Raw genomic sequence first — 27,263 nt, forward strand, 5'->3', positions numbered from 1 at the left:
CAAAATATTATCCTGTGATCATCACTATTACTGCTTCCATAATCATCAATCTTGTCGTAATAAATATTCTCGTGATCAATTACGATCATTATTACCATCACCATTATATCAACAGTATAATTATTATCACCATTCTTGTCATGCCATCATCGTTGGGATTACAATCATAATCATCACTATTATCATAATCAGCCATCATTACCTTTCTTTTCGATATCATCATCACGATCATAATGTCTTGTTTTTTTATTCACACATCATTATATTTATAAATTTTAAAACAACAAAAAATGTTATAATCGTTATCATCATTACTACCGCTTTCATCCTTATCCTCATCCATCTTCATTACCACCAACATCATTATTACCATCACCATTATATCATCCTCGATCATCATTCCGTTTTCACAAACGCTGACTACTTGTAGTAGTTCCGTGATTGGACAATGTGGTTTGGGAGTATTCATTGGGGTAAAGAAAGCACAATTAGAGATTATCAGAGATCGTTGCGTAACTTCAGTTGAAACGGATTCTTCCTATTGTTAGTTGCTAATTGTAATTTTCACACCTTCTTTGTTCGCAACACGTGCGAGACGGTGTAGTTAATCGAACCCATTCAAGTCGCTCCAGGGCATTAACTTCAAAGCGTCAATGGGACTTATCTTTCCTAAAACGGAGTAACTCAAGTGCATTGGGGTCTTGAGAATAAATTAAAAATAAAGTCTTGACCAAAACGAACTATTCAAAGAACGAATAACAAAGGAGATTGAGAACTGAACATGACTGGGAAATGGGAATGGATGAGGATTTCAATAAGTTGTATGCATAGATACGAATGCTAGTACCCATGAGGATTGGAGGATCCAGGGGGGGGGCACAGTCGGCCCGCCCGGCCTTTTGAGAAACAAAATAAAACTTTGTAATGTAAAAATTCAAGTTAATCTTCCTCATTTCATATAATTTCAAATCAATACTTGTTTCTTCATCATTTTGAGTTATCTCAAGAAATATACAAGTAATTTGCTCAGCCATTTCATGATATTAACAGAAGTCATAACAAATATTGAATGATGAACATTACTTTATCCAAGTTTCCACCCTCACAATTTTGCGTTCATAATGCCGCGGTCATATTTGCTCTACGGCGGCCGTACGGTGAGTCGGAAACACATGTTTTATCCATTTTAATTCAGACCACTATTACAAAAAAAATGTTAAAACGGTTGTTTTCGACTCGCCGTACGGCCGTCATATAGAGCAAAAATGACCGAGGCAAGGTCAGGGAATGTTGCAGGAGTTCACCCCCCCCCACTTAGATAAAACAAATTTTGCTTGTAATTTTTTTTTGTTATGAAAAGACCTAATGGGGGGGTGAAAACCTCTGTCAAATTTTCATTCAACTCGAGCTCCACCTTTCAAAAATCCTGCGTACGCTACTGCAAAAGCTATTGGTATGTAACGTAAAGAGAATTTTGTTTCATAGCGGCAAAGCTCTGCCTCAAGTACCTTGCATTGTGTATGCTTGCGCGCACATGTTATCAAACTAATATTGTGCGGGTATACAGCAAGAACGATAAGGACTCGTGACTAAACTTTTCTGAGGACTGATTCAGAGGAATCACGTAACAGTGACAATGCGGGGGCAATGCGGCTGTATTTGTCAGCGCTTTTGGAATTATTATTAGGCATGGTTGTAATCACATCTGAGCGAACAGAGCTCTGCAAGCTGATTCAGACATTGTGCGGTTGCGGTTGTGCGCCGCGGTTGATCGAATGCTTTGACGGATCGCATTTTACTTCCGCTGGTAGCCAAAAGAAAATTTATTTCCCTTTCCATCTTTGCCATCTTTGTCAGGAATTTACGGGGATTATATACATATTTTTGGAAGCTCACATCATCAGGTACTAATACCTTGGTCACATTTGCTCTAGGACGGCCGTACGGCGAGTCGAATACAGCCGTTTTATTCATCTTTATACAAACCACATTATGTAGCTCGTACATAAAATGTTAAAATGGCTGTTATTGACTCGCCGTACGGCCGCCGCCAATGTGACTAAGGTATAAGCATGAATAAGCGTTCGCCGGAGCAAAATTTTTGCGTCCAGGTTCTTGTCCCTTTGAATACTTCTCACGCCTTCCAACCAATTCATTACGGCACACATCTTCATTTATTATACTAGTAGTTGCACCCTCACAACATGTGACGGCAAACAATTGAGGTAAGGAACTCTCTACACGCGCCAATAAATTCCTCAGTCTTGGCTTGCCAGCCCAATGCCCGGGAACAATAGAAGTGCCAGAACGCGACTGCACGGGCTCGTTATGTCACTCCACGATGATCGCAGGGGTGCTCTATTGATATGCAAATTCAACCTCATTAACTTCGTGGCGTGCAAGCCCGTGCATGAAAAGTAATGAGGGCGTGCAAACCCGTTTGCACACCCCTCCCGGATATTGACGTCTCGCCTTACTACACCTTTATTTTTTTTTATTCGGGTTGTTAATCTTATTCATGTGATTTGGCACTTACAAACATCAATAAACACCTTACAAATGTTACAATTATTATTGTTATTATTATGAATCTTGTCCATATCATATCAACTTAAACTTTGCATATTATCGTGGACCTATTTTTGCTGTTTCAGTGCTCGAGATCAGTGTGCTAACAGTAATGTATCCTATGCATTAAATAACTTGGACTGGGAACAGCCTGGCATCGGGATCAACTGCACTTACTTGGCTTGTGAAGCTGTTATCTATCTACTGCTCACTATTATACTAGAGGTATGTTAGAGGGTTACTAAACCATCTTAATCCTTATGCATGAAAACTTTGATATAAATGTCAATGAAAATAGGATCTCAGAATGTAATGAATTTGAATAAATGATGTCCAACTTGTCACTGAATTCCAGATGTAGGTTAAGGGATTTTCTGAATTTGCTTGAAATGAGAAGCTCTAGATTTCACAAACTAATGGTAGCAGATCATGCAGAATCCGCTCTATACTCTCCTTTTAAATCATGCACAGTAAGGCTAATTTACCAAATCACAAGACTGCATCATGAATGGGAAATCTAAAGCTCCCTATTAAACTCTGCCTCTTTCCCAGTTTCTTAAGAAAGTAAAATAAATGAAGTTTGGTAAGCAATATATGCATTTAGTTCTTCATTCATATAGGTTTTGTGAAATTGTTATTAAATGATATGAATATTATTTAAAAAAGACCCCTAAAATTTCTTGTCTAATTATGTACGTTCACTATTTTTGTCTCACCTGCAAAGCAGAGTGAAACTATAGGCGCCGCTTTTCCGACGGCAGCATCGTCAACGCAAGTTTTTTGCAATGACAGCGTAACTCAGAAAGTATATGGACCTAGTTCATGACACTTTGCCATTACTAAACATCCTGCCTGAGTTTCAGGTCACATGACCAAGGTCAAAGGTCTTTTAGGGTCAATGAACTTTGGCCAAGTTGGGGGTATCTGTTGAATTACCATCATAACTTTGAAGTTTATTGATCTGATTCATGAAACTTGGACATAAGAGTAATCGAGTATCACTGCACATCCTGTGTGAGTGCCAGGTCACATGACCAAGGTCAAAGGCCATTTAAAGTCAATGAACTTTGGCCATGTTCAGGATATTTGTTAAATTACCATCATAACTCTGTAAGTGTCTGGATCTAGTTCTTAAAATATGGACACAAGAGTAATCATGTATCATTGAACATCTCATGCCAGTCAAAGGTCATTTAAGGTCAACAAACTTTGGCCAAGTTGGGGGTATTTGTTGAATTACCATCATAACTTTTAAAAGTTACTGGATCTGATTCATGAAACTCAGACATAAGAGTAATCAAGTATCACTGCACATCCTGTGCGAGTTTCAGGTCACATGACCAAGGTCAAAGGTCAATGAAGTTTGGCCATGTTGGGGGTATCTGTTGAATTACCGTCATAACTTTGAAGTTTATTGATCTGATTCATGAAACTTGGACATAAGAGTAATCGAGTATCACTGCACATCCTGTGTGAGTGCCAGGTCACATGACCAAGGTCAAAGGCCATTTAAAGTCAATGAACTTTGGCCATGTTCAGGATATTTGTTAAATTACCATCATAACTCTAAGTGTCTGGATCTAGTTCTTAAAATATGGACACAAGAGTAATCATGTATCATTGAACATCTCATGCCAGTCAAAGGTCATTTAAGGTCAACAAACTTTGGCCAAGTTGGGGGTATTTGTTGAATTACCATCATAACTTTTAAAAGTTACTGGATCTGATTCATGAAACTCAGACATAAGAGTAATCAAGTATCACTGCACATCCTGTGCGAGTTTCAGGTCACATGACCAAGGTCAAAGGTCAATGAACTTTGGCCATGTTGTGTATATCTGTTGAATTACCATCATAACTTTGAAAGTTTATGTATCTGATTCATGAAACTTGGACATAAGAGTAATCAAGTACCATTGAACATCTCATTCGAGTTTCAGTTCACATGACCAAAGTCAAAGGGCAGTCATTGAACTTTGGCCATGTTGGAGGTAATTATTAGATTGCTGTCACAACTGTCAAAGTTTATAGATATTGTTTATCAAATGTGGATATAGGGATAATCGAGTCTCACTGACAAAAGTTTTGGGTCGCATGATCAAGGTCAAATGTCATTTATTGTCAATGAACGTAGTATATATATCATTATATGAATGGTGTTTTTTGTAAATAATTATTTCATAGTAGTTTTCAAAGTCAGCACTGCTGCTATACTGAATCGCGCAATGCAGGTGAGACTGCCAGAGGCGTTCCACTTTTAATACACTTGTTCTTAATCATGAAGCTGTGCAAATGTTATGCATTTTTTTTTTGTATTTGTTTTTAAAAAATTTAGTTTAGAGATGTCACGAGACACTTTTACTTAAGTGATTGTGTTTACTTTAAAAGGCATAATGCACTTAAAAATCAAGATTGCATTTGTTTAAAAAAAGATATTACTAGCAAGCATGGTACCGGTAGCGCTTTTTTTCCTTCCAGTCAGCTTAGTTTTTGGAAATTAAACAATTATGATTCACCTCGATATTTTTTTTAGCTTGGATTTGGATATTCCTGCTGTGTATCAAGCTACTTTAAGGATTCTAGAGAACCTGAGGTAAATACAAACACTTTAAACCAGATTTTACATAATCATTATGGCTGATATTTGTTTGAAAATTTAAGATGCACTAGAGAGGTTTTATGAGTAAACTGTTTACAATTGAGCATCTTTATATTGAATGAACGAATATATTGTTACATTGCTCAATGATTTATATATACCTGAAGGGGCATGATGTCACATCTGGTAAAGCAGTGGTCTTGCTAACTTATTAATTGGTGATTTCCACCTTTGTTTTTTTTTTATATTCTTTTTGACATAATGATAATCCCCACAATACCTTTCCATTGATATATAATAGGACTACATTCATAATCATTATATTTGGTCGCATGTCATAAGGTGGTCCAATTTCGCGAACAGGGTAAAAATGGTCAAAAATTTTATTTTTTGATATGTTATAGCTATTACCATTCTCTAAATAATGAAAAAGTTTTAAGTCTCAAATATCTTTATTTTTCCTTAAAATGACTAATTAACAGCTAATTATTACATAGACGTCAATGTAATTGTGAATTTTGAAATGCGTTTTTCTCAAATTGGACCCGCTGCACATAAAATGGTGTCAAAAGTTAATGCAATGTTGGATCACCCTAGTATTTTGCAGTTATAATCTTTAAACATCAGTAATGAAATATGTACTAAAAATCAAATAATTATCTATTACTGTATGCATATTAATTATACTAATTAATTAACAGTATTTAATTTCACATTTTTGCCCCCAAAATACCTGTCACTGTATTTATATGCTTGGCAAAATGACAATATCATTGGTAGAAATGTTTGTTGCAATGACACACAACATTTGTACTAAAAATTAAGATTACAAATTAAATAATTAACCAAATCTCTCTGGTTTACTAATTGATTAGGTTGCAGATCAGAGCTGACATACACATGTATTCCAATGCTGCATATTTTCAAAATTGTCAAATTTTTATGACATTTAGTTGTTCCCTGTTTTAAAACGCCCAGAAATATGAGGATAACAGTGATATTACATATTATAGTAAGTTGTTAATTAGGTTTAATTAATATTTTATCATTTACCACATCCACCGGCTCCGCCACCCCTGTTACTTCAAACTTAATGTGCTATAGTTTTTGTTCCTGATATTGTATTGATTTAATTCATAGTAATATATTTAGCCTATAGTTCTAGCTTCAAAATGAGATATTACTCAATAAATTTGGTCAAGATACTGTGATGTAGCAACAATTTATCCATGGCACCGTGTGGAAAATTGTTCATACGCCACCCTTTTTGCATACCCAACTTATGAAATGCGACCAATTGTCCTATAAAAGAAACATATTGCCCTCATCTAAAGTCTCAGGCCAATATGATTCTGTTGTGGGCAACATATTTCATGTTCCTCTCAAGGCCATTCAATATTATATAACTATTCGAAGCCAACTGTGCAAAGAGTTTTATATGTATTTATGTTTTTTCCTATTGTCATGTATGATTAGGATCAAGATGTATTAGAGGAGAGGACTCTGGTTGAGAATACTGATCCACATGATAGCAAGTATGCTGTCATTATTAAGAATCTAGCAAAGGTAGGTATGCATGGGCATAATAGTTTTAGTTTCATCCAATCGTAATCCACATGATAGCAAGTTTGCTGTCATTATCGCCAATCTAACAAAGGTTAAGAATGCATGTGAGTAGTATTTCAGCTTCATCCAGTCATTATCTATGGGACTCTCACTATCCATTCTTACTATACTGGCCTTATTAGTTACTGTAGAAACGAGGCAAGGGGACTGTTCACTGTGGCAAATCAATTTCTCAACCGAAAGCAAAGCTCTCCTATTTTTTCACATGTTAACAGTGCGGAGATGGCCCAACGCTTTGACTTTTTCCACTCTAAGGTTCACTCTTTTTGTGAATCTTTATCTCCTGATGAGTCAGTGGCTGATTTAATTATAGCTCTGTCGATGAAGTCTATTCGGCCTACCACTGGTGACGAAGTTGACACACTTTGTGAACTTTGTAAACTTGCAAAGTCTTGTCAACATGATCTGATACATACTTTAACCCTAATAAGACTGGGTGGCTGCCCCTGCTATTTTTTGTGATAAATCCGCCTTGCAAAATTTTTTTTACCGTGTCTCTCACTGACTTTTTACTTTTTAGTCTCGCCATTTTTTAGACAAAAAGTTTGACCCCTGTCAGTTTCGAAAGTATGCAACTTTCTGTAAAGTGCATGCAGACCCAAAAATATGAATTTGTGTTAAAATCCAATGCAAATAGTGTTTTTAGCCAAAAGTCATAAATGTATCATAGTTTTTGTAGATTATGCCATGGGTAACCTGCATGCCAATTTTTGGCTCAATCGACGGCTGAGATTATAAGGGTTGGAGGCTGAATCAGGCCCCTGTTCTTAGGCGTCAAAATAGCCCAGTCTGATTAGGGCTAATTATCAAGGATTGCTCTTCGTCAGTTGCTCCTATCATTTCCCCAAATTATCAATTTAAGTCAGGCCCATATTCCTTCTGATTTCAAAGTTGAATTGAATAAAAAGAGAAAAATTCCACAAGTATATCACTGAAAATTTCATCAAAATCGGCTGTAAAAATAAGAAAGTTATGACATTTTAAAGTTTCACTTAATTTCACAAAACAGTTATATGTACAGCCCGGTCGGTATTCAAATGAGGAGACTGATGTCATTCACTCACTATTTCTTTTGTATTTTGTTATATGAAATATTTTCTCCTCATTGTCAATGAATTCCTCCATGAACATGTGAAATTAGCATTGTTTGATACTATATGGTTCAGTCAAGTTGGTCCTTATTGTCAAATCTGTGAAAAAATGAAATATTCTATAATTCAAACAATAGAAAACAAGAGAAATAGAGAGTGAGAGACATCAACCGTCTCATTTGCATGTCACTCAGTTGTGAATATCACTGTTTTGTTAAAAATAAGCTTTAAAATGTGATAACTTTCTTATTTTACATCCGATTTTGATTGAATTTTCAGCATTATGCTGGTTTTGATTTTTCTCTATTCAAATCAACATTTTCTTGTGGTGGACAATCAATGACAAATTTGCCTCTATATTATAATATACAGACATTTTCCCAAATAAAACACATGGAACTAAGATTACCAAAGGCAAACAAGAACTGCACATCGATTTTCCATGATTTAAGTGATCTGTTATCAACTGCTCATACAATCTGTGAACTATTAAGTCCCAATCACGAACTGCTTCAGGCCCTTCTCATGGTAACGATCATAGGACCAAAGTTGACAAGTATGAAGAGAATGTTATTCAATTGACAATAACAGTCACCTGTTAGTGAATTCATTATCTAAGCGATGAATGTCCATCTCTTCATAGGTCCATGGTGATACATTCTAACGTCTCTGTATTATAAGAGAGTCAAAAGGGGCCTAAGCTTTCGATCCTAGCAGAATCTTCTTCGGAGGCAAAATGACAAACATATAAGGTGGAGCAACCATAATATAGACCACAGACATAACAACAGCAACACTGGAACAAGGAGACAAAAGTAAAGCTCTAGATTGGTGCACATTATTCCTGTCATGTCACCCACAAGCTGTTTTGATAAATGTCTGTTCTTCCGATTTCCTACTGCTTACCTGCGGGCTTCAGCAAGGCTCTGTGGATGGGCCTACCCTGTTCTTGTAAATGTATCTGATCGGACTGAAAATCATTTTTTGGCACCTCTTCAAACTGGATTCAGACACCGCCGCTGCTGCTATCCGAAATCTTGAGGATTGCATAAAGGATGCTCACCAATGGTTGTGCTCACATTCTCTAATATTGAATTTTTCTAAATGTGAAGGTATGTTGTATGGCTGATACTCCAATCTGTCTAAAGTACAAAGTACATCAATTTTTATTGCCAACCACATCATTGGAGTTTCTGACACATGCCGTAATCCTGGTGTGTCTCTTGACTCAAACATGAGGATGGGTACTCATATCCAATACATCTGTAAATCTGTACTGTGTTAAAAAATTGTTCATTCATTGATCTCATCTCGTCTTGATATCGGCAATACACTCTTGTTTTATTTACCTTAGTCCCAAATTACTTGTTAACAAAAAGTTCAGAATTCTGCTGCTCGTATAGTGACTCTTTTCAATTCAATTCAATTTCAATTTCATTTTATTCAATCATTTAAAAAATCAATATACAAACCAAAATATGTTGTTTGAAGGTTTGCATGGTGGCATGTACAATCGCTGATGTGGTTTACGGTACACCATGTGGAGTGTTATAGATACAGTGGATAGAAGAAGAGAAGAAATGGATAGGCGAGAAAGTGGAGATTTGAGAGTAGAGTATTCTTTCTTGAAAGTAATACTGAAAAGGACTGTAAACCAGAAGGGATTGATGAGTGAGAACAGCTTGAGTGGTAGAGCTGACGAAGAGATGCTTGCTTGAGTCGGCGAGTAGAGATGATGAGTAGTAGAGAGACTCGACGTTTCGGACAGGTTGACTGTCCGTCTTCAGGAGTGAGTGTTCGCTCGGCGTGTGGCGGTACTTGTGGCGTGGGTCGGCGGTTTGGCGGAAACGAGTGGGTGTTGGTATGCGGACGCGGTGTGTAGACGGCAGGGTTAGTTACGGCAGCATGTGTGTGTGTGTGTGTGTCGGCGGCGTGGTAGGTACATCAGTGGTGGCGTTCTGTGCGTGTTGGTCGTCGTACTTGTTGGGTAGGCTTCGGCGGGAGTGAGTGGGTGGCCTGGTGTACGGATGAGGACAAACCTCCTTCACTCTGGCTCTGCTACGTCGACGACACCTTTGTCATCTGGCCGCACATCACACCCGACCTTCATCAGTTTCTCAACCACCAGCACCCCAACATCAAGTTCACCATGGAGACCCAACGCGACAACTCAATTCCTTTTCTAGACGTTCTCATCACCAAGACACCATCTGGATTCCCATCTCACCAAGTGTACCGAAAACCCACCCACACAGACCGCTACCTCAATTTCCGCTCACACCACCACCCATCCGTCCACCTATCAGTCGCCGCCACTCTCATCAGACGAGCCCACCAACTCAGCGATAAAGCACACTTACAGCAGGAACTCAAGCACGTGACCAATGCACTCACCACCATCAACCACTACCCCAGAAGAAGGATCAACACTCAACTGTCCAGCCATCAACCCAGCCGAAACCAAGCCTATCGCCACCATAGTACTTCCCTACATCGGCAAGACTTCACACCCACTACAACGCATCCTTCACTCTGCCAACATCTTCGTCAGACACCAATCCTCTCGCAAGCTACACTCCATCCTTCATTGTCACAAGGACAAGCACCCATGCAACAAGCAACCAGGCGTCTACAAGATCCCCTGCGACTGCGGGAAAGTCTACATTGGAGAAACCGGCCGAGACTTCGACACCAGACTCAAGGAACACAAGACCCACCACCAACGCAGCAACTGGGACCGTTCTGCCATCGTCAAACATGCACAACAAGAAAATCACCACATAGACTGGGACAAGAGCCACCTAATCACCAACATCCGGCACTGGAATACCAGAAGGTCAGGGAAGCCATTGAGATACATCAACACAACACCGTGCCTCAAGACCCTGGGCCCGTATTCCATAAACGAGATAAGCATGCTTAAGTCAAAAAATCTAAGCATTTTGTCTTATTTTCTGTCTAAGATAAAATTCTTAGCCAAAATGCGTATTCCATAAAGAATTGGCTAAGAATTTTGTCTTAGAATTTGGCTAAGAGGTTTTGCGCAACTAAGACAGATATAGGATGAATGGCTAAGTAACTTTTCTTAAAACTGCAGATTCTGTATTTCATAAATACAACATGGCTAAGAATTTAGCCCTAACTTTAAGACAGCTGTGAGTTGTCTTAATTGTATTAGTTTCAAGGTAATTCAGACAACAAAATTTTAGAATTTATACCTATATTGCATTTCGAGCTCCTGCCTCATTTTTTAAACCGATTTTCATAAAATTTTGAACACACATTGGTCTTAAGGTAAGGAGGTGGAAGATGTTTTTCTTTTTCAGAAATTGTGTTGCCATGCTAACAATATATTATGGCCAAAATTTTGCCGTTTAAAATACTTCATTAATTTTCTACCAATTCTCATGAAAGTTGGCTCACACATTGGATTTGAGGAAAAGATGTGCAAGACACATTTATGCATGTGTCGGAAATTGTGTTGCCATGGTAACGGTATATATTGGCAAAAATTATGTATAAATCTTGCTGTTCCAACTACTTCCTCAGTTTTTAACCAATTTTAATTAAATGTGGCACAAACATTAGTCTTGATGTGAAGATGTGCAAAACATATTTTATGCCTATATAAAAAATTGTGTTGCCATGGTAACAAAAAATACCAAAAATAAATGAAAATCTTGTGATTGAATTACTTCATCAGTTTTCAACTGGTCTATTCTCCTAAAATTTGGCATACACATTAGTCTTGAAGACATATTTTTGACTATATCAAAAGTCGTGTTGCCATGGTAACAACATATGATATAATGAAATTAGGTGAACAAAATTGTGGTTTGAACCGCTTTTTAGTTTTCAACCAGTTCTTATAAAAGTTGGCTCACACATTGATTTTGAGGTATAGATCTGTAAGACATAGTCTATATTGAAAAATGTGTTTCCATGGTAACAGCATATGAAATCAATAAGGCCCGAATTCACAAAGGTGGTTTCGTTTGAAACCATGGTTTTTAGAAACCGTGGGTTTTAGAAACCATGGTTTTTGAAAAACCATGGTTTCTAAAATTTGGTATTCACAAACGATGGTTTCTAAAACCCACGGTTTCAACAGTGGTCTCAAATGAAACCATGGTTTCAACAGTGGACTCAAATGAAACCATGGTTTAAACCATGGGTTTTACCTAAAATCCAGGGATTTCCCCTTTTTAGCGCGCACTGAGCATGCTCAGTTTCATTGAAAACTTACATTCTACAGCTAGCACTGGCATAAGTGGCAATACGGTCTGATTCTTCAATTACTACAACTTTTTTTCGTTGAAATATTAAAAAATTGAAAAATGTGTAATTTTATGCGCTTCTACTAGTATCTTGCGATTCCCAGGTACTACAGATGTATTGGCTGCTGTACTGTATTTGGTGATCGACTCGGCACCGGGACCCCGCTCAACAACTGACTTAATTTTGTGATCATAATTTATTTTCTTCACTTTTGTCGCAGAAGATAGACTCTCTTGTATTCCCTTCACTCAATTTCTTCATAGAAAGAGTAAATGATGCCTGATTTGTTGAGGTTTGTCAACTTTCTCTCTGATCATGAGTAGTGAAAAACGGATTAAAGATTCTGTGCTTTTCATCGCAATATTAGTAGCTCGGCCCCCGTAGCGGCGGGCGCTTCAGACCCGAAGATATCCCCAATGAAAGTGTGCATGTACAGTCAAATGGCCGAGCTTGGCTGAGTTTAGTTTACTCCAACGATGTTGTAGGACTAAGCCTGTTAATTCATCAATCAAAGAAGAATGTCTATTGTTGCTCTCCTTCAGACAAAATTAGATGAATCTTTACATCGTAGGATCTGCCCTTCTACTTTTTTAAAATAAATGTATTTATTTTCCATGGTGTGTAGCTTGGTTCTAAGTGGTCATAGGCTTCAATTTCTTGACTTGTAGATGTTCGATTCATCATTCAGGCTAAAATTGCATGTATAGTACACATGCACAGGCGCTGCAGGGGGGGGGGTGGTCGGGCGTTTTCTGCCCCGGCCCCAAAAATGTATTAAGGGAAAATATACATGGGGGGCCAGCTTGGGACGATATAATCCTGGCCCCCAGAATGTTCAAAAGCATGGCTCTACGCAGCAGTTGCCCCCCCCCCTGGAATTTTTGAAAATTTAATTTTACTGAAAACTTTTATATCCACTGAAAATGTGCATGAAACTTTCAGTTTCTCTTTCAAAAATGCAAATTTAAGTATACAGTGTTTACTATGTAATTATTCAACTTCATATGGCAAATATTAAAACCCACTTCACAGAGGGATATTATATTTCAAAACAAGTATTTTTACTGTTGAATTCTTTCTTGTGTATATGCATTTTCCTGAGATGAATGGAGATATGAGAAAAATGGAGATGTTGAGAAGGATGGAAATGAGAGGAATAGAGTTGATGAGGGTGATGGAAATAATGGGAGGAATGAAGGTGATGGAGATGAGGGATGGAGGGGAACTGAGGATGGAGATGAGAGATGAAAGGATAGAGTGATGGAGATGGTGAGACGAGGGATGGAGATGATAAGGGAGATGATTAGAGGAGAGATGTAGATGAGAGGGATACATATAAATAAGAGGAGTGATGAAGATGAAAGGGGGATGATCATACTATTGTCATTAACATTACCATCATCATCAACACTAACATCACCATTGCCATCATCTTTATTGTCATCAACCTCATTATCATCACCACCATTACATGTATAACCACCACCACACTTGTCACCATCAGCAGCACCAACACCATCATCATCCTCATCACCACCAAAGTCATCTGATCATCTTCATGATTATTTTGTCCAAATCAGAAAAATGGCAAAAGACTACTCTTCTTTTATCATTTCTGTATATCTTTAATTTACATGAAACCATCTTGCACCTTGGAAAATCACACCAGGATATTACATGAAAATATAACACACTGAAAATCTAATAATCGGCATTTTAAAAACATTGCAAAATTACAAACATTTGTGAAATAATAAGGTCTAAATTTTGATCTATTGCCACATTCTTGTATTACAATACAATAATGGCCCAAATGAATAATTATTATTGTTAATTATTAGCTGGTATTTTTCTGGTTGCTTGAGTCGAGCTCTACTTGTTTGGCTACCTGGTTTCCCAAACTAGGCCATCAGGTTATCCTTTGGGGTCAATGGAAATTATATTTTTTCCAAGAAAATGCATTAATTGCCCTTTCAATTTGTTTCATTCATGCTCCCTAAATGTGCATGTGCCAGGCCAAGCTAGTGTTTTCCTATTTGCCAGAGTTGAGCTCTACTCATAAGGCTACCTGGTTGCCCTAGCTAGGCTGTTGCTCTGGGGACACTTGAAAAGAATACATTTCAACAAAAAACAAGGTGAACCACCAGTCTCGCCTGATATCACAATCAAACTGAAGTGTATGCTATATGATCTTTTGACCTTATTTATCCTCTTGGACATGCATATGGTATTTAACCCCCAATGGTTATCTGTACAAAGTGTAAACACAACTGATGCAAAAACAAAGAAAGAGCAATTAGAATCGATAACCCCCATGGACACATACGCATATTTTGGGGCATGCAATAAACTTTCTGTGAGCTATCAAAGTTTTAATCTTAAGCATTTGAAATAGACAATTTAAATTATGTGAGAATATTTCACATTAAAGAGTAAATGAGGAATTTGCATTTGATGCATCCTGATTAAATAGCGTTTTTTTTAATGAAAAAATAATTGAAGATACATGTAGTCTGAAAGAAACTAAATCTGATAAAAGTTCATTTCAAATACTTGTATTCATGTGAAATTCTTAGTAATAATGTGCTCTTTTAATCCTACATGTAAAACCCCCAGGGGGGGCATAGAACTATGGTGGGGGTAGGGTGAATTAGCCCCCTTCCTCAACATATTCCACAACTATTCCACTGTGCGAAATTTTACGACCATTCTACTCGCCGACTTTTTACTTTGAAGTCATGCACATCTTTTAAGATCAAATTTACAATGCATGGGCATGCTGTTGGAAAATTACTCGACTTTACATAAGTGCACGTCAGACCCAAAATTGCTCCAAAACGTGATTTTGTGTACAAAGTCAATGTTGAATTTTCTCATCTTCTTCATATGGACATGATTATTTTTACTTTCACAGGTGAAATTACTTGATTTCAGCATAATTATGCTTCAAAAAAATGTCCTGCCATAATTTTGGCAAAAAACAAGTTTGAAAAACAGAGATATACATAAGAAATTCATAAAACAATAAAATACATAAGAAATTCATTTTCAATCTAGGATTTTTTTTTTCATTTTGATTGTTAGCAATGGTATAAAAGTATGATTTATGCAGAAATTAGCATAATTAATTAAGATCTGACGATTTTGGAAAAAATAACCAAACAGCATTGCACATGACATCTCCCACTATTAATCATACCAATTTTCAAGGCGTTAATGTGATCATTGGCAGAGATCTCAAGGGAGGTTGATTCAACCCCCCCCCCCCCCCTTTAAAAAAAGTGTTAAAAAAGAAGACACAAATAAATAATGAAATTCTTACTTGTACATTACAAAAAATACCTGTTCTAGAGCAAGTCCACTGTACAAAAAAAAGTTAATGTGAATGGAATAGAGATAAATAAAACATGCATGACACAGAAAATGTCAAAATAGGATGTAAAATAAGAAATTGATTAATCAAGTGATAAAACGGGTGATATGCAAACAAGTCTATGTCACACACTCTTTCTTCTGTAGAAATATATCATAATGTTTGATTTTTTACAGAATTCACAATTATGAGAAAACTTCATCGAATTGAGTATAAGTTGCCACAATGGCTTCTTACAAAAGTTTCAGGGAGAAATCAAACCATATCTCACCTGTACTTTATACACATTATGAGGGAAAAAAATCATGATACTAGTATATTACAAAAAGAAACACTGAATGGAGAATGTCACTTTGTCACTCATTTGCATACTGACCAGGATGTCTGTTTTGTGAAAATAAGCAAAACTTCAAAATGTCAACACTTTCTCATTTTACATCAAATTTTGATGAAATGTTTAGTGTTATGCTCATTGGAATTTTCTGTATTATATCAAAGAAACTTTTTGTTGGGGTGGACTTGCCCTTCAGGAAAGTACAAGGCTTGTTTCCCTCCAGGAATTCTTGTATAGACATGGGTCCAATCGATCACTCACACAGTTGTTGTTGGGTAGTCTCAATCTCATCTCTGGTTGTTGAAGTTCTCACAAAACCTCTTTTTTCTTGCTATGGCTTGCGAAACATCTTTGATCACTCACAAACAGATGATTGCAACACTGATGCCTCATCACCATGTATTCCCTGAAATTATCCTGTAAATGAAGATATATTGCCAGAAGTTGCATCTTACTCTGCGTTTTTTTTTTAATTTTTTTAAGATGACAAAGAGAAAACAAAATGTAACTATTCTATTGTCTTTACATTGTAAGATTTGGAAAAAAAAGACTGGTTCCCATATAGAATCCTTTAAAAATTACTTTACTGGTCTAAAGGCTAAACCTATCCGTATCCCATAAACATTTGTGTGACAAACATACATTGAGCATAGCCGATGCAATACTTTTTTCAAATAACCAAGATCATGATGCAACCTCTCATATTTTTTTCTTTAATGTAAATTAGGGATTTTGGAAGAATCTGTCCACAATGGATGACAAAACATATAGTTCTAATTTACATTTCTGATTGTATTATCATATGCACAGTTCATTGTAAATTAAAAACAGGCAGTTGCCAAAATTTATTTTCACTTTTTACATTGAGTCTTCCTTCTTACAATTATATCACTAATACTTGCATACACTAGGCTTGTCTTGAGATGTCATTGTCATATAACTTTCTCATTAAAAAAAATACTTACACCATACAAAAGCAGAATTGTCAATACTTGCAGAAAGGTAGTCTTATCACTAGGCCCTTTGTCCCTCTTCAGGCTCAGATCATCTTCAAGCATGTTGATGAGGTGGTGTGTGGTCTCTTTTAAAAAGTTTCCTCCTGTCAACGACTCCTCATTGCAGTTCTTGTTGGCATATTCGTATTGAGTTAGAGTGAGGAGCAAAAGAAAATATTTAAACATTGAAAAAAATATGTATTCTTAACTACCTTTACTGCGTACTGTCAAAATTAATAGGCCTACCTTTTAAATCTGCATATATTTGGTCAAATGACTTTTTTTTGCCCACAACCTAATCAGATTGCCATTCTCATAAAGTTAAATTTAAATCGATCAACTGGATCTACAAATATTTGACATTTAGGCATTATACTCTATGACCATGTGACACGGAATTTAGATCAATTCAGTCACTGTCAGATGTGTACATCAACCAAGATTGAAATTGATCAAAATAAGTGGTTCTTTATCATGACAACAAATTAGATAAAAAAGTTTTAGACGGTGACAAAGAAAAAATTTAGGAAATAGACAAAAGTCCATATAGAAATGACAACAAAAATGAACATACCTCTCTTACAATCCTCCTTTAATAGTCTCTCAGGGCAGCCTGTGCATGTTAACTTGTAAGATGTTTTCACCCATTCAAAAATTTACTGCGGAAATAAACAAAGTACAGATAGATCTACATTAAATTAAGCTTTAAATCAAATGAACATGAAACATAATTCAACATCTCTTCAAACCTGCCAGATTTCCAACCAAAATGTAAATTCTTATTATCATTTGGGGTGATTTGTTAAAATAATCCATTCAATTAATTGTTCTACAGAACGGTGCTTCACAACGTAGCTCATCGTATTGTAACCCAGGGAACTCCCGCCCGCTAAGGGCGGGAGTTCCCTGTGTTAATCGTATTGTAGCTACATCAAGAATGTAAACAAAGCGAGTCAAGCCTATTGTATTACGCAGTGCGCAGCAAGGGATGGGAAGATTTTGCAAAAAAAATGGCCACCAGATCGATCTGATTATTTAGACCCTATAAGAATATTTATTCCTTTTATGATATAAGGTGTAAAAAAGGTATAAAACTTAAATTTAGTGTATTTAACCAATTTGCAGTGATGTGGATATTGAAGGGGATTCCATCAATTGTTTACCAGCTTCAACACACACTGACATAGCCCTAGGGCCTACCCAAGGCTAACCCAGGGAGCGCCGGCCCGCGTAGCGGTCCGGCGCCCAGGAGCTCATGTAATTCATGTATTGACCCATACTCACGGGACAAGGGTAGATTATGGTCAAAATATCTAGCAAGATAAATTATGAAAACAGAAATTATGCACTTACCACGATTATATGGATGAAGGTCTAACGATCGGCAGTTTTCCTGACATCTGGGCACAGCATGGAACCTCAAAAAACTAAAACTTCTCTCCTACCCCCGTTTCGATCGGCCATTTTGTTACAATTCATAACAAAAATGGCCGATCGAGCCGGGGGTAGGAGAAAACTTTTCATTTTTTGAGGTTCCAGTCTGTGCCCAGATGTCAGAAAAACTGCCACTCGTTAGACCATCATCCATATAATCGTGGTAAGTGCATAATTTCTGTTTTCATAATTTATCTTGCTAGATATTTTGACCATAATCTACCCTTGTCCCGTGAGTATGGTCAATTACACAGTTAGACAGCTGGCAGCCGTCTGTTTCGAGGAGTCTTAACATTTTTTTTTTTTTTTTTTTTTTTTTAAATATTTTTTTTGTATTTGGTGAGTGAAGCCAACGGAGTTCAGCTGAACAACCAGCATAACAGAGACCGAAGCTTTTGGTTTATTACACAGTAAGCTCCTGGGCTCCCGCCCGCGTTAACCCAAGGCATAGACTAGCATGTATAACTTGGCTACGGCTTCATGATAAAAAAGTTATAAAAAATATCAGAGTCCTCGAGGGGTGCGAGGCTAGATCTACTACATTTCTCAAGTTGGATCTGAATAAGTGAATGTTGAAAAATTATTTTTGTGATCACTAGACTACTTTAATTAGACTACTAAGGTACAAATTAATTAAGAACAAAATTTTCTTGAATTTCGCACAATTGTGTGTGGTTGAAAGTCTGACTACTTTGGCGGCTTTGTCATGTTACCGCTCTGCAGTAAGATAATATCACAATGACAATGCCTTCTCCTGAGCGAGTCGGCGGGACAGCTCTTCGTTATATTTTGACAGGACACAAAACTTCACGCGTGGGACTGGAAAATAACTTGCGTGCGATAATGCTTTTTCCATCCCAAGAAAACCGTTCCGCTCTTAACTTTGCATGCATTTACAGCATTAATTATAATATTTCTTTACAAACAAATACATGCAGACGTAGAAAAAAATATTCATTGTCACTATAAAATGGTAAATTACTTACGATGTTCTCACAGCTCGGCAAATACCGATATTAAGTGCTTCGCTCCTCTCCATTTCGTGCCAAGCTGATTTATCGTCGTCTATGCACTTGCTCAGCAATGTACCGAAATACTGATCTGTGATTGGTCAATGTGCCTAAAAACCATGGTTTTCCTAAAACCCACGGTTTGAAACCACCTAAAACAGTTGACTCAAAATCATGCCGAAAACCCACGGTTGAAACCATGGTTTCATTTGAAACCACCTTTGTGAATACCAAAATCAGCAAAACCCACGGTTAAAACCGTGGTTTCTGCAGAAACCACCTTTGTGAATTCGGGCCTAAATGTTTAAACAGCATGATGTGGATTAAACTACTTCTTATTTTATGACATTGGCCTGTATGCTCATGGAATGCAGGTTTTGCGCTAAAATAATCTGCAAGACACATTTTCTCATTCATCAAAACATGTGTTTGTATTGGTACATGTAACTGCAAACATCTACGCCAAAATAAGATTACGACAATGGTCAATGCTAAAATCCTAAATTTTGTTTGGCTACATGGAGAACTACATGTAGCTGTGGGCTTATTTCTAGCTTTTAATTTTAGGGGGGGCTAGGCCTCTAGATCTCAAACTACAGCCCCTAGCTTTAGATGTAGGCCTAAGCCTAAATCAAGATCCTTTAGTCCTAGAAATAATCCAATGCTAGATCCCTAGCTCACTTCCCTTTTCAGGCCTAATGTTAGATGAATTGATCTAGACTAGCCTACATTTACTTTTTTTAGAACTAGAATCTATATTTTGATAGAGTCTACAAGTCTCCACTCTAGATCTCGACCTAATACTATGTAGGCCTACACCTAGATTGATATAGTTAGTTGTACTTCTAGATCTAGATAGGGTGTAACTTTTAGTCTTAGTCATTTAGTCTAGATGTAGGCCTAGATCTACGTTAGAGATTCTAGATCAAACAGTAGACTAGATCAACCAGTCCTAGCGTTAGGGCTACCGGCTAGGCTAGAAATAGAATCTAGAATGAATAGAAGAAAGCATAGCTATACTAGGCCTAGTAATACTAGGCTAGGCCACCTAGATCTAGTAAATTTATATAAATCTAGGCCCCAGTCTAGTCTGAGCTGTTGGTCTAGGTTTTATTTCAGGCCTGTTTTCTAGAAACCTTAGATCTAAACAAACTCCCCAAAATGTATAAAATAGAAACTCCTCCAAACAAACAGATGGACCAAAAACAGAAGTAGATCTAACTTAGATCTAGGCCTACATATAGATATATAGGCCTAGGTCAGGACTAGATCTAAGTTTTGGCAAGCAATGTATAGCGATGGGTACTCTAGCACTGTAGACATGAATAACCGTCGTTTCTGGGAGTTATTTAAAAGTTTCTGACATATACTGTCATATCACATTGGTGAGATTAAGGTCTAGGCCAAAGTAATGTTACAATTAGACTGTCGAGTGTCGTATTTGTAGACGTAGGCCTAGTCGTAACGTTAGTTTAGCAAAAAAAAATCGGAGACTGAAATGAAGCTTTTGTTCTAACTTTACCTAGCCCTAGGCCTAGTCAGATCTATTCTAGTCCTGCATGTAAATCTATCCCTGTCCTAAGTAAGGCTAAGCCAGGCTAAGTCCTGAATGTTGTTCTAGGCCTAGACCAATACTGATAGGCCTACTAGGCCTATAGGCCTAGGTTTTTATGTACTTTATGTAGCTTCAGTGTCGGTTGCTCCACTATGTCTATGGCACTAGACTAGAGTCTAACAAAGTTACATTTTGCAGCCTTCATGTCTCATGAAAATAAAAAAAAGTAAAAATAATGTTCAATTCTCCTCCAAACAGACGGATATTATAGATTTTGGGCCTAGGCTAGATCTAGGCCTAATGTTAGACCCAAGACTATTCTCAAAAGGTTTTCCCTAAGGGGGCCTAGGTCTACTTAAACTGAAGTTAGAGTACTAGAGATGTCGAGAGGAATATTTCAATTTATATTTTAACAAACAATACATGAAAAGTGATAAATGGGACTGATACACAAAAAAACTGTGCAAGTCACTCGATTTGGGATTGAAATGTTTTGGTAATTAACAAAAATATAGATAATTTGAATTAAAAATTCTTACCATATATGGGTGATGAATGCTCTTCTCTTACTACAATAGTTGTAATTAGTTTCAATAAAATCCAAATTTTTAAGAAAAAACAACTTCTGTGACATTTTTGCAAGTTTGTTGCAGTCACCTCTGCAGCAATTTATTATTAAGAAGGTCACTGAAGGTCATAATTTGAGACTTTGGCTTAGCCATATCACCTGACTTGAGACAAATGTCTTAAAGTTTATAGAATATCGTTAGGGAAGATTTCTTAGACAAGCAAAATGCTAAGACAAATTGCTAATACTTAAGCAAAAATCTTATCTTGTTTATGGAATACGGGCCCTGGCCTCCACATCAACAGCATCTGACACCCAATCCTACGTCATCACCCAACTTCCAACCAATCCACAACCAACTTCACAAACAACCCGCCGTCCACCGTCACCCCACCAAGCCCTCCTACCCAACACAGCAGTCTGATTGCATCACCAACTCAACCAACCACTTCGCCGACGCACACACCACCGCCACCGACATCTCGCTACAACCTCCACCGACAACCCAACACCTAATCCGTACACCAGGCCACCCACTCACTCCCGCCGAAGCCTACCCGACGAGTCCGCCCACCAACACGCACAGAATGCCACCACTGATGTACCTACCACGTCGCCGACACACACACGCCGCCGTAACTCACCCCGCCGGCTACACACCGCATCCGCATAACAACCCCCACTCGTTTCCCGCCAAACCGCCGACCCACGCAAAGAGCGCCACCTACGACGTCAGCCCACTGTGACCGCCGGCCCGGCGATTTCCCCCACGTCCGCACGCACGCCACAAGTACCACTGCACGCCGAGTGAACACTCACTCCTGAAGACGGACAGTCAACCTGTCCGAAACGTCGAGTCTCTCTACTACTCATCATCTCTACTCACCGACTCAAGCCAGCATCTCCTCATTAGCTCTACTACTCAAGCTGTTCTCACTCATCAACTCCTTCTGGTTTACAGTCCTTTTCAGGACTACTTTCAAGAAAGAATACTCTACTCGCCTTTCCATTTCTTCTCTTCTTCTATCCACTGTTTCTTTAACACGTCACATGGTGTACCGTAAACCACATCAGCGAAACCAAAATATATACAAAATCATACATGAATGTACAGTGTAGTTTAAATGATTAGGGTGCCCCTGAAAGCAAAAGCTTGATGAGGGGGGCACCCAATACATTAATATAAAAGTACATAAAAGTGAAAAGGTACATGTAACAATAATAAACACTCTCCATAACAAATTTACCCATTTCACACCTGTTCTTGATTACACAATATTATTATTAATATCATATTCCTTGATTTTACACTTTCATTTTATGGTGGATCAGATAAAAATACAAGAGATACTCATGTTTTTGGAAGATATTGGCCAAGAATATAATTATGCAAATTTTCCACCTTGAAAGTCTTTAGAAGTTACAAACAACTGAAGACAATAATACATGGAAATGATAAGACTAAAAATGTCATAATCATCAAAATCATCACTAACATCATTATGGAACATCTCAAGCACCAAGCTCTCAAGACTGCCGACAAATCACCCTCTCTCTGGCTTCAATACGTTATAGATACATGTACCTTTGTCATCTGGTCACACAGCACACCTGACCTCCACCATTTCCTCAACCAGCACCCCAGCATCAGATTCACCAAGGAAACCAAACGGACAACTCAATCCCTTTCCAAGACGAACTCATCACCAAGACACCACCTGGATTCTCATCTTGCCAAGTATACGGAAAACCAACCCACACCAACAGCTACCTTAACTATCGCTCTCACCACCACCCATCGGTCCACCAATCAGTCTCCAACTCACTCATCAGACAAGCTCACTAACTTAGTGATAAGGCACGTCTCCAACAGGAACCGAAACACGTCACCCACTCACTTTCATCATCCAGTACCCCAGACGGAACAACAACATTCAGGCTTCCCACTGCCAGACCAACATCGACACAACCGGAACGCAATCCAATACCAAATCTACGGCGACCATCGTACTCCCCTGCTTGGCGACTACAACGTATCCTCTGCTCAGCTAACATCCACCCACAAGCTTCACTCCATTCTCCACTCTCACAAGGACAAACACCAACTCAACAAATAACCAGGAGTCTACAAGATCACCTGCGACTGCGACAAAGTCTAGATAGGTGAAACTAGGTGCGATTTAGACACCCGACTCCAGGAACACGACCCACCACAGACGCAGCGACTGGGACAAGTCAGCCATCTTTAAACATGCTCAGCAAGAGGACCACCAAGTGTGTCGAAACATATAAGATTAAGCTCAAAACTTACCTCTGCAACTCCTTTTTATCAATGATTTCTGTGTTCCTTTGTTATTTTGTTCCCCCCCCCCCCCCTGCCTTCACTTGTGCGCCATTAGCATCCCTAATGAGATGGATATGGCACCTAATAAATTGCATTTATTTTTATCATTTGGCATAATTCAAGAATGAGGAGAGAGATGCACAAGTATCACCAAGGGCCAATTGCAGAAAGAGTTGCAATCAAACCCAACTATGGGACCCAAAGGCAACTTGATTTTTCAACCAGTCAGGACTTGATTTTTGGATGTGTTTGAATGCAACCATTTCTGCAACCTACATGTTCCCTTGATGGAAACATACTAGAAATCAAATTATTATAAAGGGGAATTTTAGGGGTTGTATCAGCTGTTTTCACCTCTTGATTATTTTTGATATTTGTGTTTTTGCTCCTAATAAAAGTTTGACTGTGCTTTAAAAAAATTGAAATTTTCTGAGAACCTAAAAGTGTATTGACTTATTGTTCAGACATGTATTATATGTAAATAGTTTTTGTTGTTCTGCTCTGAAGCGCCTTGAGCATCTGATCAAGTTGGAAAGTGCCCTATATAAATCTTATGTATTATTTATTATTACTTGACAAAATGTTAGATGATCAGGGCCATGAACTCTTGAATGTCAACAAGAATGTCTACTTCAGTTCATGTTTTCCCATTGAAGTTGCATATTCAGTAGGTGATGCAATTAAAAGTCTCTATCTTTCTTAGGTTTATCGTGGAAAACGCACACCAGCTGTAGACACCCTCTCACTTGCCATTCCTAAAGGAGAGTGTTTTGGATTGCTTGGAGTTAATGGTAAGTTCATTTCTTCATTAGCTTCTTAGCCTCATAACAAAACTGTCATGTTGAAATAAGCCAGATTTATAGATTTGAATATTTCATTTTAACTTCTCTTGTTTAGAAACATTGCTCATATTGATTTGTCATGATAACATGCAGAGCGGCGAACCAGTAGTATTTAACACATTTTGTAGGAGTTTTGCATGAGAATAGGACAGGAGAATATATGTCAGTAAAATAGGATTTTTCTGAATTCTGACTATGTGTGTTGTTTGCTATATTATACATGTGTAAAACACTGTTGGTTTGATTGCTTGCATGTGTGCTTTTTAGTTAGCAGACCATCTAATTGAGATTGTTGATATAATATAATAAAATAGCAAAGGAATTGCATCAAAAGTCAATGGTAATAGCAATGACACTAGAAAAGCTAATACAGGTAATGCTCATGTAAGTTAACTTTAAAGTTCCTTATTATTTTTATCACTGGTGTGCTAGATTCTGTGATGAAATTTTGCTAGTGATGTACATTTGGGAAATATGGGATTTTTGTGTTGAAAATAGGATTTTCAGAGAAAGTAGTAGGATTTTTTTGCCCAATTAGGTTGTAGGTTGGTAGCTCTGTAACATGGACAATGTTTTATGGGGTTGAGGACAAGTTAGAACTCACCCATCATTTCATGCACACTTTGATTGCCCATAGTCATGTGGCTTTGTTTCATGTCAAATTCATTACTGTGTAATTGTATAGTGAAGAGTATTTTGCTAATTCTATTTCTCTGAATTTTATATATGTTTTTGTTGTTGTTGTTATTTTGTTATCAGGTGCTGGAAAGACAACTACCTTTGGCATGTTAACTGGGGATGTTAGGATGTCAGCCGGTACAGCTTACATGGGAGGATGTGATATACAGACACAAAGGAGAAAAGTACAAGTTGCACTTCATATCAAAGCCTTTTTTTATGTTGACTTAAATTAAATGGATAATCTCAATTTTAAGTGCAGTAGAGTATATTAAATAATGATGAGCATGTAAACTTATATGCTGTAAACGCTAATTTACTTCAACAACTCAAACAAGAAATGAAGCAAATAAAAGTCACTTAAATTTCCGCACTCAAGATATTTGGAAGTAACCAAACCATCAGAGACGCAGTAATAAATGTTGGCAATAATTTTGGTAGCAAGAAGAATGAGTGAAAATGTGCAAAACGCAAATTTAGAAAAGTGTACTTAGCTGCTTTCAGCAAACGCATTTTCTCAGCCCGAGAGTGAAAAGAGGAAGCATAAAGCATGACCTTTGTTCTCATGGGGTTAACAGGCAGAAGTCCATGTCCATGGTTCACCAGGAGATGGCTCAATTGCTCATCAAATTTGTATACTAATTATTCAGGAGCGATTTATTGTCTCGCCTGCATAGCAGATCAAGACTATTGGCGCTGCTATTCCGACGGCTTCAGCGTTTTCAACATTGAAATGTTAACCAAGTTTCAGTTTTGAAATGTCATCATAACCTAGAAAGTGTATGGACCTAGTCCATAAAACTTGGACATAAGGGTAATGGTGCATCATTGTAGATCCTGCCTGAGTTTCAGGTCACATGACCAAGGTCAAAGGTCACTTAGGGTCAACAATCTTTGACCATGTTGGCGGTATTTGTGAAATTGTCATAACTTAAAAATTCAATGGATCTAGGTCATGAAACGTAGATATAAGAGCAACCATCAGGCATGAGATTTCTCCGCGGATCGGCGGATTTTGAAATTCTAAAAAAAAAAAATTTGTTTGTCCCTTTGAGGCTACCATATCCCGCCATTGCAGAAAGAGTTGCGTTTAAACGCGCAAGTCAAAAATCAATCGCAAGTCCCAAATGCGCGCTGTTGATTGGTTGAAAATCAAGTTGCGCATGAAGAGTTGCGATTGATTGCAACTCTTTCTGCAACGGGCCCCAGCAGTGCTTGCGTTGTGAATGGTGCAGTGTGCTGGTAACTGGTCGGTGCAGTGTGCTGGTAACTGGTCGGTGCAGTGTGAGTACCGTACGTGTGCATTGTCTATGCAGCTGGTAACCCAGGGAGCCCAGGGGCTTACCGTGTATTTGACCATACTCACGGGACTAGCGTGATTTATTGTCTAAATATTTCTCCAAATGAATTTTGAAAATAGAAATTATGCACTTACCACGATTAAGCCAAGTAAAATAACTTAAGAAAGTAGTTGATCGTCCTCGCGCGCATCAATTTTGGCCGCCGCATGAAATTTTTGCTATTTACTATTTTCTAAAAAAAAAAAAAAAAAATGTGTTGTTTCTCGTCCGCGTCCTCGTGCAGCATCAATTTTCTTGATATTAACTATTTTTATGGCTGCTGAATAGCGAAAAAATTTCACAAGATTACTCTGGGATCTCTCTCACAACAGCAGAAACAATTGCAATGTCCGATATCGCCGTAATTGAAAGAAAGAAAAAAAATCTGATTTGGTTTTATATTGGAATTTTGAAGATACCATCATAAATTAGCAAGGAAATAAAGTTTGCAAACTCGGATAAGATCACGGATTTCTTCATTTTTAGCGCATTTTCGGGGACCCCGCTTACTGAATCTGAACTAATCCGTCGCGTGCTTTGGAAATATGGCGCAGATAAATCAATTTTAATGACATAATATGTATTTCAGCATGGTTTATTGGTGAGTGATAGCGCTTGTACTTAGATG

At 37.8% G+C, this 27,263-nt stretch overlaps 1 protein-coding gene and 1 long non-coding RNA gene across 2 annotated transcripts in view; one reads left to right on the forward strand and one right to left on the reverse strand.

Annotated features, from left to right (window-relative positions):
- Positions 1–27,263, forward strand: part of LOC121408106 (phospholipid-transporting ATPase ABCA3-like) — a 292,368-nt gene that overhangs the window by 219,307 nt on the left and 45,798 nt on the right. The window contains exons 22-26 of the mRNA XM_041599444.1: positions 2,655–2,793; positions 5,102–5,161; positions 6,644–6,733; positions 24,479–24,566; positions 25,377–25,480. Of these exons, the coding sequence (XP_041455378.1) occupies positions 2,655–2,793; positions 5,102–5,161; positions 6,644–6,733; positions 24,479–24,566; positions 25,377–25,480 (481 nt within the window). The remainder of the gene's footprint in view (positions 1–2,654; positions 2,794–5,101; positions 5,162–6,643; positions 6,734–24,478; positions 24,567–25,376; positions 25,481–27,263) is intronic.
- LOC121408107 lies at positions 16,207–17,003 on the reverse strand. Its single transcript, XR_005968994.1, has 2 exons — positions 16,835–17,003; positions 16,207–16,286 (listed from the first exon to the last, which is right to left on the reverse strand). It is a non-coding gene; the product is annotated as an uncharacterized LOC121408107 (long non-coding RNA).

Source organism: Lytechinus variegatus, chromosome 2 (assembly GCF_018143015.1).
Source record: "Lytechinus variegatus isolate NC3 chromosome 2, Lvar_3.0, whole genome shotgun sequence".
NCBI classification, from domain to species: Eukaryota; Metazoa; Echinodermata; class Echinoidea; order Temnopleuroida; family Toxopneustidae; genus Lytechinus; species Lytechinus variegatus.